The sequence below is a fragment of the Carcharodon carcharias genome, chromosome 2 (genome assembly GCF_017639515.1).
Source record: "Carcharodon carcharias isolate sCarCar2 chromosome 2, sCarCar2.pri, whole genome shotgun sequence".
NCBI classification, from domain to species: domain Eukaryota; kingdom Metazoa; phylum Chordata; class Chondrichthyes; order Lamniformes; family Lamnidae; genus Carcharodon; species Carcharodon carcharias.
The window spans coordinates 163017864-163040422 of record NC_054468.1 but is presented as its reverse complement, the minus strand read 5'-3'; the positions used below and the strand labels follow the sequence as shown (position 1 = coordinate 163040422).

The 22559-nt window shown below is 50.6% G+C and overlaps 1 protein-coding gene across 1 annotated transcript in view; it reads right to left on the bottom strand.

Annotated features, from left to right (window-relative positions):
• Positions 1-22559, bottom strand: part of pde10a (phosphodiesterase 10A) — a 414859-nt gene that overhangs the window by 157802 nt on the left and 234498 nt on the right. The window contains exon 13 of the mRNA XM_041207024.1: positions 12027-12213. Coding sequence (XP_041062958.1) covers positions 12027-12213 — 187 coding nt within the window. The remainder of the gene's footprint in view (positions 1-12026; positions 12214-22559) is intronic.

Sequence of the window (22559 nt, the reverse complement as noted above, 5' to 3'; positions counted from 1 at the left end):
AGAGAGTGGCCCGCCCGGCATATGCATAAGAGAGAGTGACCTGGCTAGCACACGGGCAAATGACCCACTGAGCATGTGCGAGAGAGAGAAAACTGGCGAGCACATGCACGAGAGAAAAAGTGACCTGCCGAGAACACGCACGAGAATGATCCATTGAGCACATGTGTGAGAGATTGACTGGTGTGACACACACATGAGAGTGAGTGACCCATCGAGCACATGCACAAGAGAATGTGACCTGCCGAGCAGATGCGTGAGAGAGAGTGACTTGCCGAGTACGCGCATGAGTGAGTGTGACCAGCCGAGCACACGCATAAGAGAGTGACCCGGAGAGCACATGCACGAGAGAGAGTGACCCGCCGAGCACATGCATGAGGGAAAGAATGATCTGCCAAGCACACACACGAGAGAGAGTGACCCGCAGAGCACACGCACAACAGAGGCAGTCACCCGCTGAGCACACGCGAGAGTGTGACCCACCGAACACATGCACAAGAGAGAGAGTGACCCGCGAACATACCCACAAGAGAGAGTGACCCGGAGAGCACATGCATGAGAGAGAGAGTGATCTGCCAAGCACACACCCGAGAGAGAGTGACCCGCCGAGCAACGCACAACAGAGGCAGTCACCCGCTGAGCACACGCAAGAGAGAGTGACCTGCCAAGCACATGCATGAGAGAGAGTGACCCGCCAAGCGTACGCACGAGAGAGTGACCTGCCGAGCACACCCACGAGAAAGACCCGCCGAGCACACGTACGAGAGAGAGTGACCTGCCCAGCATACACACGAGAGAGTGACCTGCCGAGCACATGCGTGAGAAAGAGTGAACCGGCGAGCACATGCACGAGAGAGAGTGACCTGCCGAGCAGGCGCTTGAGAGAGAGTGACCTGCTGAGCACACGCACGAGAGAGTGACCCACCGAGCACACGCATGAGAGTGACCCGCCAAGCATACGCACGAGAGAGAGCGACCCACCGAACACACGCAAGAGAGAGAATGACCCACGGAACACGCGCATGAGAGTGACCAGCCCAGAACGTGCACAAGAGTGACCCGTCGAGCACACATGCGAGAATGACCCGAGCACATACGTGAGAGTGACCCAGCGAGCACATGCGTGAGAAAGAGTGACCTGCCGAGCTCACACATGAGAGAGTGATCAGCTGAGCACATGCACAAAAGAGAGTGACCCGCCGAACACATGCACGAGAGAGAGACCCACCGAACACATTCATAAGAGAGAGTGTCCCACTGAGCACACCCGCAAGAGAGTGACCCACCGAACACATTCACAAGAGAGAGTGTCCCGCTGAGCATACCCGCAAGAGAGAGTGACCTGCCGAACACACCCACAAGAGAGAGGTGACCCGCCGAACACACCCATGAGTGAGTGATCCACCGAACGCACCCACAAGAGAGAGTGACCCGTCGAACACACCCATAAGTGAGTGACCCGTCGAGCACACATGGGAGAGAGAGTGACCCACTAAAGAGCACACACGCGAGAGACAGTGACCCACTGAGGAGCTTATGCGCGAGAGAAAGTGACCCACTGAGGAGCACCCCATGTGTGAGAGTGACTTACTGAGGAGCACACGTGTGAGAGTGACCAGTCCAGCACTCGCGTGAGAGAGAGCAATTCTCCCAGTACACACGCGAGAGAGAGTGACCCGCCGAGCACACATGCCAGAGAGACCCATTGAGGAGCACAGGTGCAAGAGAGAGTGACCCATTGAGGAGCACACGCGCGAGAGAGAGTGACCCACTGAGCACACGTGCGAGGGAGAGTGACCCACTGAGGGGCACATGCGCGAGGGGAATGACCTGCCCAGCACATGCGCGAGACTGGCCCACCGAGCACACATGTGAGAGAGTGTGACCCACCAAGGAGCACATGCGCGAAAAAGAATGACCTGCCCAACACACGCGCAAGAGAGAGTGACCCGCCCAGCACACATGCGAATGACCCACCGAGCATGCACGAGAGAGAGTGACCTGGCGAGCACATGCATGAGAGAAAAAGTGACCCATTGAGTACAGGCACGAGAGTCACCCGCCGAGCACACATGCGAGAGTGACCCACTGAGCACATGCGTGACAGACTGACCGGCTGCACACACACGTGAGAGAGAGTGACCCGCGAAGCACATGCACAAAAGAGAGTGACCCGGCAAGCACATGCACTAGAGAGACCTGGCGAGCACAAGCACGAGAGTGACCTGCCGAGCAGATTCGTGAGACACAGACTGACTCGCCGAGCGCACGCACAAGTGAGAGTGACCCGCCGAGCACACGCGCGAGAGTGACCCGCCCAGCACACGTGCGAGTGACCCACCGAGCATGCGTGTGAGAGTGACCTGGCGAGCACATGCACGAGAGAAAAAGTGATCCACTGAGTAAAGGCACGAGAGTCACCCACCGAGTACACACGCAAGAGTGACCCACTGAGCACATGCTTGAGAGATTGACTGGCTGAACACACACGTGAGAAAGAGTGACCCGCGAAGCACATGCACAAGAGAAAGTGAGCCGCCGAGCGCATGCACAAGAGAGATCCAGCGAGCACACGCACGAGTGACCTGCCGAGCAGATGCGTGAGAGGTAGAGTTACCCGGTGAGAACATACAAGAGAGAGAGTGACCTGCCGAGCACACGCACAAGAGAGAGTGACCCGGTGAAAACATGCATGAGAGCGAGAGAGACCCGCTGAACACATGCACGAGAGAGAGTGACCTGGTGAAAACATGCACGAGAGAGAGAGACCCGCCGAACACACGCACGAGAGTGATCTGCCCAGCATACACAAGAGAGTGACCTGCCAAGCACACGCGTGAGTGACCCAACGAGCATGCGCGAGAGTGACCCGCCGAGCACACCCACAAGAGAGAGTGTCCCACTGAGTAGATTCACGAGAGTGACCTGCCAAGCACACCCACAAGAGAGAATGACCCGCCAAACACACCCATGGGAGAGAGTGAGCTGCCCAGCATACGCACGAGAGTGACCTGCCAAGCACACGCGTGAGTGACCCAAGCACACGTGAGAGTGACCCGCCAAGCACACCCACAAGAAAGTGTCCCACTGAGTAGACTCACGAGAGTAACCCGCTGAGCACACGCACAAGAGAGAGTGACCCGCCGAACACACGCATGAGAGAGAGTGACCCGCCGAACACACGCACGAGAGTGACCTGCCGAACACACCCGCAAGAGAGAGTGACCCACTGAGCACACGCACAAGAGAGAGTGACCCGCCGAACACACCCGCAAGAGAGAGTGACCCACTGAGCACACCCACGAGTGAGTGACCTGCCGAGCACACCCATGAGTGAGAGTGACCTGCTGAGCATAGGCACGAGAGAGAGTGACCCGCCGAACACACTCACAAGAGAGACTGACCCGCCAAGCCCACCCATGAGAGTGACCTGCTGAGCATACGCACGAGAGAGTGACCCGCCAAGCACACCCACAAGAGAGAGTGACCCACTGAGCACACCCACGAGTGAGTGACCTGCCGAACACACCCATGAGCGAGAGTGACCTGCTGAGCATAGGCACGAGAGACAGTGACCCGCCAAGCACACCCACAAGAGAAAGTGACCCACCGAAAACACCAGCAAGAGAGAGTGAGCTGCTGAACACACCCACAAGAGAGAGTGACCCGCCAAACACATGCATGAGAATGACCCACTGAGCATGCGCATGAGAGTGACCAGCCCAGAATGCGCGCGAGAGTGACCCGTCAAGCACACATGTGAGAGAGAGTGACCTACTGAAGAGCACACGCGCGAGAGAGAGTGACCCACTGAGGAGCACCCAATGTGCGAGAGTGACCCACCGAGGAGCACACGTGTGGGAGAGAGTGACCAGCCCAGCACTCGCGCGAGAGAGAGCGACTCTCCCAGTACACACGCGAGAGAGAGTGACCCACTGAGGAGCACACGCGCCAGAGAGAGTGACCCACTAAGGAGCACACGTGCGAGAGAGAGAGCGACTCTCCCAGTACACACGCGACAGAGAGTGACCCACTGAGGAGCACACATGCCAGAGAGAGTGACCCACTGAGGAGCACACATGCCAGAGTGACCCACTGAGGAGCACACGCGAGAGAGAGAGTGAGCCACTGAGGAGCACATGCGCGAGAGAGAGTGACCTGCCCAGCACACGCACGAGAGAGAGTGACCCGCCCAGCACACGTGCGAGTGACTCACTGAGCATGCGTGAGAGAGTCACCCGCTGAGCACACGCGTGAGAGTGAACCACTGAGCACACGCGTGAGAGATTGACTGGCTGCAGACACATGTGAGAGAGTGACCCGTGAAGCACATGCACAAGAGAAAGTGTGCCGCCGAGACATGCACAACAGTGATCCACCGAGCACATGCACTAGAGAGACCCGGTGAGCACGTGCATGAGAGTGACCCACCGAGCGGATGTGTGAGAGATGGGGTGACTCACCGAGCACACGCATGAGTGAGAGTGACCCACCGAGCACACGTACGAGAGAGAGTGACTCGCCGAGCGCATGTACGAGAGAGAGTGACCCGCCGAGCACACGCATGAGAGAGTGACTTGCCAAGCACACGCACAAGAGAGAGTGACCCGTCGGACACACGACCAAGAGTGACCTGCCGAGCACATGTGGAGAGAGAGTGACCAGCCGAGCACACACACACGAGAGAGATTGACCTGTTGAGCACGCGCGAGCAACCCACCGAGCATGCGCGAGAGTGACCCGCCGAGCACATGTGTGAGAAAGAGTGACCCGACGAGCGCATGTATGAGAGAGAATGACCCGCCCAATACACCCACAAGAGAGAGTGACCCGCTGAACACACCCACAGGAGAGAGTCACCCATTCAGCACACGCAAGATAGAGTGTGACCCACCGAGCACATGTGCAAAAGAGAGAGTGACCCGCCAAGCACACGCACGAGTGACCTGCACAGCACATGTGTAAGAGCGTGTGACCCACCGAGCACATGCAAGAGAGAGACTGACCCGCCCAGCACACGCAAGAGAACGACTGACCCACCGAGCACACGCAAGAGAGAGACCCACCGAGCACATGCGTGAGAGTGACCAGCCGAGCACATGCGCGAGAGAGTGTAACCCACTGAGAGCACACGCGCGAGAGAGAGTGACCCACTGAGGAGCACATGCGTGAGAGAGAGCGACCCACCTTGGGGGAAACGCGCGAGAGTGACCCACCGAGGAGCACACACGTGGCAGAGTGTCCCACCGAGGGGCACACTTGCGAGGGGGAGTGACCCGCCCAGCACCTGCGTGAGACTGACTCACCGAGCACATGCATGAGAGAGAGTGATCCACCAGGCTGACGCACGAGAGAGTGAGCCGCTGAGCACATGCATAAGAGAGAGAGTCACCCGCTGAGCTCAAGCAAGAGAGTGTGACCCATTGAGTACATGCGCAACAGAGTGACCTGCCAAGCACACGCATGAGAGTGACCTGCCCAGCACACTTGCGAGAGAGTGAGACCCGCTGAGCACACACACGAGAGAGTGTGACCCACTGAATACATGTGTGAGAGTGTGACCCGCCAAGCACATGCAAGAGAGCGACTGACCTACCGAACACACCCACGAGAGAGTGACCCGACGAGCACATGCACGAAAGAGAGTGACCCGCCGAGCACACACACAACAGAAAGAGTCACCCGTTGAGCACACGCAAGAGAGTGCTGTCCCACCGAGCACATGTGCAAGAGAGAGAGTGACCCGCCGAGAACACGCACGAGTGACCTGCACAGAACACATGAGAGAGCATGAGGCCCTTGAGTACACGCACGAGAGAGTGTGACCCACCGAGTACATGCGCGAGAGAGTGTGACCCACCGAATACATGCGCGAGAGTGTGACCCGCCAAGTACATGCGCGAGAGTGTGACCCACCGAGTACATGCGCAAGAGAGTGTGACCCACTGAGTACATGCGTGAGAGTGTGACCTGCCAAGTACATACACGAGAGTGATCTACCCTGCACACACGTGAGAGAGAGTGACCTGCCCAGCACACATACGAGAGAGAGCGACCCGCCCAGCACACACGTGAGTGACCGACCAAGCATGCGCGAGAGAGAGTGACCTGGTGAGCACATGCACGAGAGTCACCCGCCGAGCACATGTGCGAGAGTGACCACTGAGCACATGTGAGAGAGACTGACCGGCTAAACACGCACGTTAGAGACAGTGATCCGCCGAACACACCCACAAGACAGAGTGACCTGCCAAGCACACCCACAAGAGAGAGTGACCCGCTGAACACACCCACGAGAGAGTGACCCGCTGAACACACCCACAAGAGAGAGTGACCCGCTGAACATACCCACAAGAGAGAGTGACCCGCCGAACACACGCACGGGAGAGAATGACCTTCTGAGCACACGTACGAGAGTGACTCGCCAAGCACACGCACGAGAGTGACCTGCCGAGCACGCGCGTGAGTGACCCACTGAGCATGCATGCGAGTGTGACCCACTGTGCAGATGCACAAGAGAGAGTGACCCGCCGAGCACACGCACAAGAGAGAGTGACCCGCCGAGCACACCCACAAGAGAGAGTGACCTGGCGTGCACATGCACGAGAGTGACCTGCCGAACACACCCACAAGAGACAGTGACCCGCTGAGCACAAGAGAGCGTGACCCCCGAGCATTTGCACGAGAGTCACCCGCCGAGCACGCCCACAAGAGGGAGTGACCCGCCGAACACCCACAAGAGAGACTGACCCGCCAAACAAACCCATGAGAGTGACCCGCTGAACACACGCAGGAGAGATTGACCTGCCGAGCATACCCACAAGAGAGAGTGACCCACTGCATACACCCGCGAGGGAGTGACCTGCCAAACACACCCATGAGAGTGACCCATCTGAGCTCACGCACGAGAGTCACCAGTCGAGCACACCCGCGAGTGAGTGACCTGCCAAACACACCCACAAGAGAGAGTGACCCGCTGAACATACCCACAAGCGAACGTGACCCACCGGACACACGCACGGGAGAGAATGACCCTCCGAGCACACACACATGAGAGAGTGATCCGCCGAGCACACGCATGGGAGAGAATGACCCTCCAAACACACGCATGGGAGAGAATGACCCTCCGAGCACACCCACAAGAGAGAGGGACCCGCCTAGCACATGCACAAAAGAGAGTGACCCGCCAAGCACACGCACAAGAGAGAGAGTCACCCATTGAGCATATGCAAGAGAGCTTGTGACCCGCCGAGTACATGCGCAAGAATGTGTGACCCGCCGAGCACATGCAAGTGACAGACTGACCTGCCAAGCACATGCAAGAGAAGGACTGACCCACCGAGCACACGCAAGAGAGAGACCCACCGAGCACATGCGTGAGAGAAAGTGACCGGCCGAGCACACGTGCGAGAGAGTGAGACCCGCTGAACAAATGTGTGAGAGTGTGACTCGCCAAGCACATGCAAGAGAGCGACTGACCTGCCAAACACATCCACAAGAGAGAGTGACCCGACGAGCACATGCACGAAAGAGAGTGACCTGCCGAGCACACGCACAAGAGAAAGAGTCACCCGTTCAGCACACGCAAGAGTGTGTGACCCACCGAGCACACGTGCAAGCGAGTGACCCGCCGAGCACACGCGCGAGTGACCTGCACAGAACACGTGCAAGAGCGTGAGGCCCGTTGAGTACACGCATGAGAGAGTGTGACCTGCCGAGTACGTGCACGAGAATGTGACCCACAGAGCACATGCGCAAGAGAAAGTGACCTGCCCAGCACACACGCGAGAGTGACCTGCCCAGCACACGTGCGAGAGTGACCCGCCCAGCACACGCGCGAGTGACTGACCGAGCAAGCGCGAGACAGAGTGACCTGGCGAGCACATGCACGAGTCACCCACCGAGCACACATGTGAGAGTGACCCACTGAGCACATGTGAGAGATTGACCGGCTAAACACACACGTTAGAGAGAGTGACCCGCTGAACACACCCACAAGAGAGAATGATCCCTGAACATACCCACAAGAGAGAGTGACCCGCTGAACACACGCACGGGAGAGAATGACCCTCCGAGCACATGCACGACAGTGACCTGCCGAGCACGCGTGAGTGATCCACCGAGCATGCATGAGAGTGTGACCCACTGAGCAGATGCACAAGAGAGAGTGACCCGCCGAGCACACCCACAAGAGTGACCTGCCGAACACACCCACAAGAGAGACTGACCCGCCAAACACACCCGTGAGAGTGACCCGCTGAGCACGCGCACGAAAGTGACCAGCCGAACATACCCACAAGAGAGAGTGATCCGCCGAACACACACATGGGAGAGAATGACCCTCCGAACACACCCACAAGAGAGAGGGACCCGCCAAGCACACGCACGAAAGAGAGTGACCCACCAAGCACATGCACAAGAGAGTCACCCATTGAGCATACGCAAGAGAGTGTGACCCGCTGAGTACATGCGCGAAAGAGAGTGACCTGCCGAGCACACGCACAAGAGAAAGAGTCACCCGTTCAGCACACGCAAGAGTGTGTGACCCACCGAGCACACGTGCAAGCGAGTGACCCGCCGAGCACACGCGCGAGTGACCTGCACAGAACACGTGCAAGAGCGTGAGGCCCGTTGAGTACACGCATGAGAGAGTGTGACCTGCCGAGTACGTGCACGAGAGTGTGACCCACAGAGCACATGCGCAAGAGAAAGTGACCTGCCCAGCACACACGCGAGAGTGACCTGCCCAGCACACGTGCGAGAGTGACCCGCCCAGCACACGCGCGAGTGACTGACCGAGCAAGCGCGAGACAGAGTGACCTGGCGAGCACATGCACGAGTCACCCACCGAGCACACATGTGAGAGTGACCCACTGAGGACATGTGTGAGAGATTGACCGGCTAAACACACACGTTAGAGAGAGTGACCCGCTGAACACACCCACAAGAGAGAATGATCCCTGAACATACCCACAAGAGAGAGTGACCCGCTGAACACACGCACGGGAGAGAATGACCCTCCGAGCACATGCACGACAGTGACCTGCCGAGCACGCGTGAGTGACCCACCGAGCATGCATGAGAGTGTGACCCACTGAGCAGATGCACAAGAGAGAGTGACCCGCCGAGCACACCCACAAGAGTGACCTGCCGAACACACCCACAAGAGAGACTGACCCGCCAAACACACCCGTGAGAGTGACCCGCTGAGCACGCGCACGAAAGTGACCAGCCGAACATACCCACAAGAGAGAGTGATCCGCCGAACACACACATGGGAGAGAATGACCCTCCGAACACACCCACAAGAGAGAGGGACCCGCCAAGCACACGCACGAAAGAGAGTGACCCACCAAGCACATGCACAAGAGAGAGAGTCACCCATTGAGCATACGCAAGAGAGTGTGACCCGCTGAGTACATGCGCGAAAGTGACCTGCCGAGCACATGCAAGAGAGAGACTGACATGCCAAGCACATGCAAGAGAAGGACTGACCCACCGAGCACACGCAACTGAGAGAGACCCGCCAAGCACATGCGTGAGAGAGAGTGACCGGCCGAGCACACGTGCGAGAGAGAGTGACCCACCATGCACGCGCATGAGATTGATCTGCCCAGAATGCGCGAGTGACCTGCCGAGCACATGCGTGAGAGAGTGACCCGCCGAGCACATAGGTGACAGAGTGACCTGCCCAGCACACACGCGAGTGACCCACTGAGCATGCATGAGAGAGAGTGACCCACCGAGCACATGCACGAGAGAGTGATCCATCGAGCATGCAGGAGGGTGAACCAGCGTAAAAGAGAGAGGGAAAGCAACCAGCTGTCCATGTGAGAGAGAGAGGGAGAGAGAGAAACCTGCTGAATGTGTGAAAGAGAAAGAGAGCGAGAGCAACCTGCCGAGTGCATGAGAGAGAGAGATAGAGCGCCAGAGAGCCAAGCGCAAGAAAGTGAGAAAGAGACACAGAGCGATCCGCTGAGCACCTGAGAGAGTGAACAAGGTGAGAGAGAATGAATGACCTACCAAGCACACAAGAGAGAGAGAGTGACTCACCAAATGCACAACAGAGAGACCGGCCTGCTGTGCGTTCGATAGAGAGAGAGAAAGAGAGAGAGAGCAGGACTCACCAAGTCTGTGAGAGCAATAGAGCGCGACCTGTCAAATATTCGTGAGAGAGCGAGGGATAAATTACCGATTGACCAAGAGCGAGTGCTAAACCCTGACAGTGAGAGCTGTGCACTGACAGACAGTGAGGGAGACTTCTGCCATGTTGATTGAATGGAGAAGCTGGTTTTGTTCTCTTTCAAGAAGAGAAGTTTATGAGGGGATTTGATAGAGGTGTTCAAAACCTAGAGGGGTCTAGACTGAGTGGACAGAGAGAAACTGTTCCCATTATCAGAAAGGCTGAGATCCAGAAACATCGATTTATGATGATTGGTAAAAGAACCAACTTTCCCTACCTTTTCCCCTTCTGACTATGTGCCTCCATGTACACAAATATCTGCTTTGTAAAGATAGCCCATTGTTTCCTTACAGTTCCCTTACCTGACAATCTTTGATTTCAATTTATCTGGAATCCATTCTCATCCCACTGAAATTGGTCCACCTCCAAATTAGTATTTTTACTTTAGATTGCTCCTTGCAATAGCTAATCAAATCTATGATACTATGATCACCATTCTCTAAAAGATTCTCCACTGACATTTGACCTAGTTGACCCAACTCTTCCCCAGAACCAGATCCAGCAATGCTTCCTTCGTAGCTGGGCAGGAAACATATTGATCAAGAAAATTATCCTGAACCCACTTCAGAATCTCTTCCCCTTTTCCGCCTATTACTCTCTCAGTCGATATTACGACAACTAAAGACTCCCAATATCACTATGCTTGCGCCTCTCTGTAATTTCCATGTAAATCTGCTCTTCTATATCCTTCCCATTAGTTGCTGGTCGATAAAGGGTCACCCATTTAAGATCAAGATGAGGAGGAATTTTTTTCTCTCAGGAAGTTGTGAATCTTTGGAATTCTCTACCTTAGAGAGCTGTGAAGACTCAATCAGGAGTCAAAGGTCATGGATTCAGGCAGGAAAGTGGAGTTGAGGCCAAGATTAGCTCAGCCATGATTTAACCGAATAGCGGAGCAAGCTCAACGGGCCAAGTGGCCTACTCCTTCTATTTCTTACGTTGTTATAGAATACTCACATTAGTAGAAAGATACCTCAACTGTTCCTTAATTCTAATTGAATAAATTCTGCCCTTAACCCTACACATTATCCTCTCTCCAGCACTGTCCTTAATGTCCTTAATCATGGCAGCTGCCCCTTCTTCTTTCTTTCCTCCCTTTTCCCAAATACCTTATTAAGGTCACATGAAATATATAAAAACTAAAATGCACTAATAAATATGTAGCTATCTTAGTTTATAGCACTGATGATGAGAAAATTCAATGATTTGGAATAAAAACAGCAAACCCTGCAAACACTCAGCAGGTTAGGCAGCATGTGTGGAGAATAGAAAATGGTTAGGATAAGTTTTCAGGCTATGCATCCCTTCACCAGAACTAGTGAAAGGATCATAAAATCTGGAAACTGAATCTACCCTTACTCTTCCCATGGATGCTGGTTGACCTGCTCAGTGTTTCCAAAGTTTTTAGTTTTTATTTCAGATTCCAATATCTTTTTTTTGTTTTATTGAACAATTTGAATCATTGTACAAATCCACAAAATTTTCCATCCATTAAAGTCATGATGAATGGACTGAAAACTATGAGAAGCCGGTGCCTAAATTCACAGTACTTATGCCTGGCATATTGACTTGTAAACTTATTTCTACAACATCTAAAATAAATCAGTCGCTGTGACTCAAAGTGGTTAAATTTTCCATGAGTAACCTGAATAGTTTACTCATATAAATGAGGGTTTCCAAGTGCATTTAAATTTCCAAGTGTTTAAATTAGTAACTTTATAAGATAGATATTGGGTTAAGACCATAGCTTTCAGGCTTTAGTGCAGATATTATTTAAATCACTTACATTTGCACAGTGTAAGGCCAAAGCACAGAAGACAGCAAACATTTTAAAGTTGTTTTCGTCAGCTTCAGTAAAGGCATTTCCGCTCATTTTGTTCACCATTTGCACAACACCAATGACAACTCCTCGGCTGACAATAGGCATGCACAGGATGTTTCGTGTGGTGTACCCCGTGTACAGGTCTACTTCTCTATTAAACAAAACATACAACTATTAGTTTAAAAGCGATTGAGGCTAAATCTTTGAAACTACCCACAAGAATGGCAATGAGAATCTACACATGAAGTGATTAAGAAAAATACAGCAGATTTTTCCTTGTCTTGTCAAGGCAATTTAAATGGATAGTCTAAATTATCAACAAAATTTCTAAAGAATAACAAATATCATGAATTATGCAATCTGGAAATCTTCCAGTATCCAAATCCTTAATGAGTTTTCAATTCGGCTCAGCTATACCAATGTTGAACAAAACAGCATTTCACCATTTGAAACCTTTGTCATGTTTTCATTTTAATGAATGTCAATCACATGTAAACAGAAAAGAACATGACTATTCTGGTTCTTGCTCTGTCACCAAGAAACACTGATCACTTGAGCTCTTATAAATATTGGCCAAGAGTTTCCACTTTGGGCACAATAAGCCATCTGGGTGCAAATTGTGCTCAAAATTGCACTCATGTCTCTAATTTTTTTTGCTCATGTTTCTGCCGAAACCTTCTTGCATATCGTCGAACATAAAATCTTCTATGAACCAGCACAATTCAGCAGTGTTTCAGAATGTAATTTTTAAAACGATATTTCTTGATATATTTAAGAATGCTAAGCTGCTGAAAATAGGTTTATACTCCCACAAATTGATGATATTGGGAAACGAAATGGCCTATTTTTACTATAATATCAAGGCTATTAGCATTTTCCGTCATTGCACCGGTGAGAGGTCCAACAATCTCTGGGCTCTGCCCGCACTGCCGCGGATAAATCTGGGAATTGCACTGGACCATTCTGTGCTGCTCTGGAGGCTTTGCTATTGCACTCGCTAAACTCAAGGTTAAAACGGAAGAAATGACACTGGTGACAATTTGGGTTGATTGCCATTAACAACACTATCACATTTTATGGCTGGTGTTTTCCAGGCGGAAACAGCCTCTATTATCAGTTCGCCAATACTTAATGAGGAATTTCAATTTTCAAAATGGCTGTGGGGCAAATTTTTCAACTCCCTTCAAATTTATCCGAACTTGTATCATGATCTAACTTTTTAAATATTCCAAAGTACATGACTTTTTGAACAAGTTTTATCTGACTTTTAATGGCAGCTTTTTGTTCTTGGATATTATTCTAAAACTTTGAGTTACTTACTGGTAAATTTTACAATGCATATAAAAATTCTTCAATAATTACTTTATTAAGTACTACTACTTTTTTTAAATGTTTAGATGTATGTCGATTTTTAACCAGATTATCTGTCTTTTTAAAAGCTTGCCTCATGACTTTTTAAAATGGTTCTGATCAAATTTATCTGACTAAATCTTTTGCTCCAATAACTTAATAACGTTAGAGATACTGCAACAGCTTAGTCTCGAGAGATACTGTGGGCGCCATTTCTGTTCACTACAATACGTGGTCTGCCCTTTCTGTCTACGTTCGAGAATGCTGCTGTCATGCTGAAGGAATCCTCCCTCTTTGCAAGTGAATTTCACCACCATGTTCACACCTTTCAAGGCCAATGATACATGTTATCACTGACTAATCTGGGCCAATTTCACCTTATTTCACAGCAAAGCATACACACATTTCTAGTTTATGTTGTGTCCACCCTAATCTTGACAAAGCAAATATTTGACGACTGTTGGACTTGATTTCAGCCACTGGGTGATGCTCTAGATCAATTTGTTGCAGGTTTTTTGCATGTTAGCCATATCATGCTTATATTCATTTGCCACAACCAGGGAGCACGCAGCCAGTTGTGGATCTCCCTCTTTTTCAGCAGCCACAGCCTGTGTAAGGTGACATGTCAAAGAAGGAGAATCCTTCTAACTAAGCACTGATGCGTGCTGCATCATTCCTGATTACCAGCAGCTTCATTACGGCTGGGTTTAATTGGATGTTAGAGAGCTTTGCACAATATGAAGAGAGCAGTAGCAGGTACTAGCTGGAGAGACAACTCACTAGAACAGGCTTGTCCAATCTTTTTGTCCAGGGGGCGGGGCACATTTCCATTTTTTTCTCACTCAGCAAATTTTGGAAAGATACATGAATTTAAAAAAAAAGTTGAGTTTGAAGAAAAGAAACAACTCGCTGAGCAAAATTAAAGCAATGTCAAAGCAAGAAATTGATAATTAAAAAAAAGAGCAATTAATAAAGTTGACCATTGGAGTCTGAGAGGGTCAGAGTGTGTGTGTCTGGCACACTCCCAGTCTCAGGGTGCTCACTCCTCTCACCCTCACCCACTGTGTGACTGGGTGTGAATATCTGTTTGTGTGTGGGGATGAGGGCGAGCAAGAATTCTGAGTCTGGGGGTGGGCTAGACACACACAATCTCTCACTTTCACACACACTTCACTCTTGCTCTCTCACACTTTGTCTCTCACACTGTCACACACATTCACACTATCTCACACACCTCACATTCTCTCTCTCACACACACACTCACACGCACACTCTCCCTCTCTCACATTCTCTCTCACTCTTGCTCTCTCACACACACAAACACTCATACTCTCTCACACACTCAGTCTCTCTCACACTCTTTCTCACACACATTCAGTCTCTCTCACTCTCTCACACACACTCAGTCTCTCTCACACTCATTCTCACACACTCACTCTCACACACACTCTCTCGCACTTTTTCTCACACACACTCACTCTCTCTCACACTCACACACACTGTCTCTCACACACATTCACTCTCTCTCACACTCTTTCTCACACACAGGGCGGTATTTTAGACCATAAGACATAGGAGCAGAAATTAGGCTATTCAGCCCATTGAGTCTGCCCCACCATTCAATCATGGCTGATAAGTTTCTCAACCCCATTCTCCCGCTTTCTCCCTGTAACCTTTGATCCCTTTACCAATCAAGAACCTATCTATTTCGGTCTCAAATACACTCAATGACCTGGCCTCCACAGCCTTCTGTGGCAATGAATCCCATAGATTCACCACTCTCTGGCTAAAGAAGTTTCTTCTCATCTCTGTTCTAAAAGGTCTTCCCTTTACTCTGAGGCTGTGCCCTCGGGTCCTAGTCTCTCCTACTAATGGAAACATCTTCCCCACTTCCACTCTATCCAGGCCTTTCAGTATTCTGTAAGTTTCAATCAGATCCCCCCTCATCCTTCTAAACTCCATCGAGTACAGACCCATAGTCCTCAAAAGTTCCTCATATGTTAAGCCTTTCATTCCTGGGATCATTCTCGTGAACCTCCTCTGGACCCTCTCCAGGGCCAGCACATCCTTCCTGAGATACGGGGCCCAAAATTGCTCACAATATTCTAAATGTGGTCTGACCAGAGCCTTAGCAGCACATCCCTGCTTTTATATTCTACTCCTCTCGAAATAAATGCCAACATTGCATTTGCCTTCCTAACTACCGACTCAACCTGCAAGTTAACCTTAAGAGAATCCTGGACTAGGACTCCCAAGTCCCTTTGCACCCCAGATTTCTGAATTCTCTCCCCATTTAGGAAATAGTCTATGCCTCTATTCTTCCTACCAAAGTGCATGACCTCACACTTGCCCACGTTGTATTCCATCTGCCACTTCTTTGCCCATTCTTCTAACCTGTCCAAATCCTTCTGCAGCCTCCCCACCTCCTCAATACTACCTGTCCCTCCACCTATCTTTGTATCATCTGCAAACTTAGCCAGGATGCCATCAATTCTTTCATCTAGATCATTAATGTATAAAGTGAAAAGTTGTGGTCCCAACACTGACCCCTGCTGAACTCCACTAGTCACCGGCCGCCATCCTGAGAGGGACCCCCTTATCCCCACTCTCTGCCTCCTGCCAGACAGCCAATCTTCTATCCATGCTAGTACCTTGCCTCTAACACCATGGGCTCTTATCTTACTGAGCAGCCTCCTGGGCGGCACCTTGTCAAAGGCCTTCTGGAAGTCCAAGTAGATAACATCCATTGGCTCTCCTTTGTCTAACCTACTCAAAGAATTCTAACAGATTTGTCAGGAATGACCTCCCCTTGATGAAACCATGCTGACTTTGCCTAATTTTACCATGCACTTCCAAGTATTCTGAAATCTCATCCTTAATAATGGACTCTAAAATCTTACAAACGACCGAGGTCAGGCTAAGCGGCCTGTAATTTCCCGTCTTTTGCCTCACTCCCTTCTTAAACAGAGGGGTTACATTAGTGAGTTTCCAGTCCTCTGGGACCCTCCCTGACTCCAGTGATTCCTGAAAGATCACCACTAATGCCTCCACTATCTCTTCAGCTATCTCCTTTAGGATTTTACGGCCCTGTCGTGGTGGGGTGGGGTCATAAAATGCGGTGAGCCATTCAAAAGTCCATTGGCTTCAGCGGGACTGAAAAATCCCGCCAGCATAAAATTCTGCCCACACTCTCTCACACGTACACTCTCCCTCCCTCACACATGCTCCCTCTCTTTCACTCTCTCACACACCCATCTCTCTCTCTCTTTCACACTCACTATCTCTCTCTCTCTCACATGCTCACTCTCTCTCTCACTCACTGTCTCTCACATACACTCACTTTCTCTCACACTCATTGTCTCTCCCACACTCTCTCTCACACACTCTTTCTTTCATACTCTCTCCTCTCTCACTCACTCTCTTCCACACGCACGGTATTTTATGGTCACGTTGTGGTAGTGGCGGGATTGTAAAATGCCACGAGCCATTCAAAATCCATTGACTTCATCGGGATCAGAAAATCCTGCTGGCATGAAAAAGCAGTGGCATAATGGTATTGTTACTTGACTACTTATCCAGAGGCCTTGGGTAATACTCTGGGGGCCCGAGTTTAAATTCCATCATGGCAGATGGTGAACTTTGCACTCAGTAACAGAATGGAATTAAGAGTCTAATGATGACCATGAAACCCTTGTCGATTGTTGTACAAACCCATCTGGTTCACTAATGTCACTTAGGGAAGGAAATATGCTGTTCTTGCCTAGATGTGACTCCAGACCCACAGCAATGTGGTTGACTCCTAAATGCCCTCTGAAATGACTGAGCAAGCCATTTGGTTGTAGAAAACTGCTACGACGTCTATAAGGAATGAAACTGGATGGACCTCTCGGCATTGACTTAGGCACCAGAAACGACAATGGCAAACTCAGCGCTGTCGATCCTGCAAAGTCCTCCTTACTAACATCTGGGGGACTTGTGCCAAAATTGGGAGAGTTGTCTCACACACCAGTCAAGCAACAGCCTGACGTACTCATATTCACGGATTCATACCTTACAGATAATGTCTCAGATGCCACCATCACCATCACTGAATATGTCCTGTCCCAGGACAAACCCAGCAGATGTAGTGGCACAGTGTTATACAGTCGGGAGGGAGTTGCCCTGGGAGTCCTCAACATCGACTCTGGATCCCATGAAGTCTCATGGCATCAGGTCAAACATTGGCAAGGAAACCTTCTGCTGATTACTATGTATTGCCTCCCCTCAGCTGATGGGTAAGTACTCCTCCATGTTGAACACCACTTGGAGGAAGCACTGTGGGTGGCAAGGTCGCAGAGAATACTCTGGGTGGGGGACTTCAATGTCCATCACCAAGAGTGGCTTGGGAGCACCACTATTGACCGAGCTGGCTGGGTCTGCAGCAGGTGGCGAGGGAACCAACAAAATGGAAAAACATACTTTATCTTATCCTCACCAATCTGCCTGCAGCAGATGCATCTGTCCATGACCGTATCGGTAGGAGTGACCAGAGCACAGTCCTTGTGGAGACGAAGTCCCGTCTTCACATTGAGGATACCCTGCAATGTGTTGTGTGGCACTACCATCATGCTAAATGGGATTGATTTCAAACAGATCTAGCAACTTAAGACTGGGCATCCATGAGGCACTGTTGTTCATCAGCAGCAGCAGAATTGTACTCAACCACAATCTGTAACGCCATGGCTTGGCATATCCCCACTCTACCATTACCAGCTAGCCAGGAAGTCAACCCTGGTTCAATGAAAAGTGCCAGGTGGCATCCCAGGAGCAGCACCAGGCACACCTAAAATGAGGTGTCAATTTGGTGAAGATACAAGTAAGGACTACTCGCATGCCAAACAGTGTAAGCAGCACGCAACAGACAGAGCTAAGCGATCCCACAACCAATAAGGACTACTCGCATGCCAAAGTGTAAGCAGCACGCAACACAGAGCTAAGCGATCCCACAACCAACGGATCATATCTAAGCTCTGCAATCCTGCCACGTTCAATCATGAATGATGGTGCACAATTAAACAACTCACTGGAAGAGGAGGGTCCACAAATATCCCCATCCTCATTGATGGGGGAGCCCAGCACATCATTGCAAAAGATAAGGTTAAGGCATTTGCAACAATCTTCAGACAGAAGTGATGAGTGGATGATCTATCTCGGCCTCCTCCAGAGGTCCCCAGCATCACAGATGCCAGTCTTCAGCCAATTCGATCCACAACACATGATATAAGGAAGTGGTTGAAAGCACTGGATCCTGTAAAGACCATGACCCCTGACAATATTCCAGCAATTGTACTGAAGACGCGCTCCAGAACTTGTCACTTAGCCAAGTTGTTCTGTACTGCTACAACACACTGGCATCTACCCAGCAATGTGGAAAATTGCCCAGGTATGTGCTATCTACAAAAAGCAGGACAAATCCAACAGGCCAATTACTGCCCCATCAGTTTCCTCATGATCATCATTAAAGTGATGGAAGGGGTCATTGATGGTGCTATCAAGCAGCACTTGCTTAGAAATAACCTGCTCACTGTCGCTCAGTTTGGGTTCCGTCAGGATCATTCAGCTCCTGAACTCATTACAGCCCTGGTTCAAAGATGGACAAAAGAGCTCAACTCCGGAGGTGAGGTGAGAATGACTGCCCTTGACATCAAGGCAGCATTTGACTGAGTATGGCATCAAGGAGCCCTAGCAAAACTGGAGTCAATGGGAATTGGGGGAAAACTCTCAGTTGGTTGGAGTCATACCTAGAACAAAGGAAGATGGTTGTGGTTGTTGGAGATCAATCATCTCAGTTCAAGGACAGCACTGCAGGAGTTCCTCAGGGTAGTGTCCTAGGCCCAACCATCTTCACCTGCGTCATCAATGTCCTCCCCTCAATCTTAAGGTGAGAAGTGGGGATGTTCGCTGATGATTGCACAATGGTCAGCATCATCTGCGACTCTTCAGATACTGGAGCAGTCCATGTCCAAATGCAGCAAGTCCTGGACAATATCCAGGCCTGGGCTGATAAGTGGCAAGTAATACACAAGTGCCAGGCAAGACCATCTCCAACAAGAGAGAATCTAACCATCACCCATCGACATTCAATGTCATTAATTCTCCACTATCAACATCTTGGGGATTACCGTTGACCAGAAATGGGACTGTTCCCCTCCAAGCTACTCAACATCCTGACTTGGAAATAAATCACTGTTCCTTCACTGTTGCTGGGTCAAAATCCTGGAACTCCCTCCCTAACACTACATGGATTGCAGTGGTTCACCACCACTTTCTCAAAGTCAATTAGGGATGGGCACTATATGCTGGCCTAGGCAGCGACACCTACATCCCATGAATGAATAAGAAAATATAAATACTGTGGCTACAAGACAGGTCAGAGGCTAGGAGTCTAGCAATAACTCACTGACACCCAAAGCCTGTCCACCATCTACAAGGCATAAGTCAGAGTGTAAGGGAATACTCTCCACTTGCCTGGATGAGCTCCAAGAATACTCAAGAAGCTCGACAGCATCTAGGACAAAGTAGCCCGTTTGATTGGCACCCCATAAACATTTACTCCCTCCACCACCGATGCACAGTGGCATCAGTGTCGACCATCCACACGATGCACTGCAGTAACTCACCAAGGCTCCTAAGACAGCACCTTCCAAACTCTCGACCGCAACCATCTAGAGTGACAAGGACAGCAAATACATGGGAACACCACTACCTGGAAATTCCCCTTGAGCCACATGCCATCCTAACTTGGAAATATATCGCCGTTCCTTCACTGTCGCTGGATCAAAATCTTGAAACTCCCTCCCTAACAGCACTGAGGGTGTACCTACACCACATGGACTGCAGTGGTTCAAGACAGCAGCTCATCTCCACCTTCTTAAGGGCAATTAGGGATGGGTAATAAATGCTGGCCTAGCCAGCAACACCCACATCCCATGAATGAATAAAAAAAACAGTCTCTCTCTCGCAAACATACACTCTCTCTCTCACACACACTCACACTCTCACACTCAATCTCTCTCTTTCTTACACATTCTCTCTCACACACATACATTCTCTCTCACACACATTCATTCTCTCTCTCTCACATTCTCATTCTCTCTCACTCTCTTGCACACTCACTCTCTCACGCAGTCTCTCACACACAGGAAGGTATTTTACAGCCCCGGTGCGGTGGAGTGGGACTGTAAAACGCATTGAGCCATTCAAAGGTCCATTGACTTTGGCAGGAAGTAAAATCCTGCCGCGTAAAATTCTGCCCACACTCACACATGCGCTGGCCAGAAATTTGCACTGAGTGTGCCGACGCGTGTCTGACCTGCTCGAGTGTAAAATGACGCACGAGCGTCCCGACGTCAGTGGGCGCACGAGGGAATCAGCAGCATGCCCACCAACAATTAACAGGCCTATTAAGGCCATTAAAGTTGTAATTGAATGAAAGTTTTCGCTGCCCTTCCAATCTTACGGTTGGATGGCAGACTAAAAGGCCAAGCAGCCTTTGGATTTTTTAGTAAACCTCATCCATGGGCGGGATAGAGTTTCCAACTGCAATTAAAAATTAAATAATAATTTTTAAATTTCATTTATAACATGTCCCTGCTCATGTGACAGAGTTACATGAGGGGACATGTTTTTAACATTGCTAAGTTTTTTATTTCTGAAATTTTAAATCTTCAGGCAGCTCTGTGCCTCAGGGAGCTTTCATTGCACGCACTTGCACACATGTGTGAACGTCCGTGCTCGCCCTCCTCATGCTCCCACCCCAGCAGCGCTGAGCGCTGCAGTGCACGTTATTTGGCCAGCCAGCGTGAAATCAATTTCAGCGCCAGATCGGAGGCGTTGGTTGGTTTTATGGCCGCTCCTGGGCCCGTCCGCCATGCCTGCCCAACGAAGGGAAAATTCTGCCCTCTTTCTCTCTCTCTTCCTCTCACACACATTCACTTTCTCTCTCCCACTCTATCTCTCACACACACACCCTCTCCCTCTCTCACACTTACTCTCTCACACACGCTCTCTCTCTCACACAGACTCTCTCATACACACACTCACTCTCACACTCTTGCTCCCTCTCACTCTCTCTCCTGCTCACTCTCTCTCACTTATCATGTATTCACTCTCTCTCCCTTACACCAGCTAGCCTCTTCCCCCATTCCCAACTGTGGGCTCCGCAGCATTTCTCTGCCAGGTCTTGCAGTCAGTAACTCAGCACCGGGCCCTCACAATCTCTCCTTCCTCCGTGGTCCCCGGCAGCCTCTCCATCCCCTGTGGTCCGTGGCAGCCTCTCCTTTTCCACCTCCCTGAAAACTTCTGCTTCTCCCCAGCATACTCACCGCCGCTGGTGCTCGCTGCTCCTTCAATCACAGCTTGCTTCTCTCTCACTTTTGCTGCTGAAAGGCTCACTCACAGCCTATCAGCACAAAAGCGGGAGAGGAATGGCCTGCAATTGGAGGTACAGCCTCATGCAGAATCTTCAATTGCACTTACCTGTCTGACTGGTATTTTGAACAGTGGCCCCGGGAGCCACAATCCAGCTTGTGGCCACGTGTTGGACAAGCCTGCACTAGAAGGTGAGGTCCTTTATCAGCTTTGCCAAGGGAGATAATGACTGGGAGGGTCCAGCAATCAGAAGAAAACTCCTTGTTTCACACTGGCAGACATGCCAAACACTTGCAAGTAGCTTCAGAATCCTGACTGAAGGTATCAAGGGCTCCCTTCCATGGCATCTCTCAGCAGTATATTTGAGAGATTGTGGCATTTCTAGTGTTGCTGCAGCCAGGTCCTCACAACAGTCAATATTCACAGCCTTTTAAAGCTTTAGGGGTAAGTGCAAACAGCTGCCATAGGGGCTCTGGGCTCCATTTTAGAGGCACTGGTGGACGTCATGGATAAGAGCTTTCAAGGAGTCACTAATCTTTTGTTGTCCGATCTGCAGATCAATGAAAACAATGAGTGTAATGACAGTGGCACTGGGTGACATGAATTTCTCTGTATGTCAGAATGCCTGTTCCTAATGCACAATCAAAAAGCCAGCAGTGCCACTGCCAGTGCCAGGCTACACTGGCAGCAGCCCAAGTACTGCAATTTGCAGCTGTTCCTTCTCTGGCTCCAGCTCC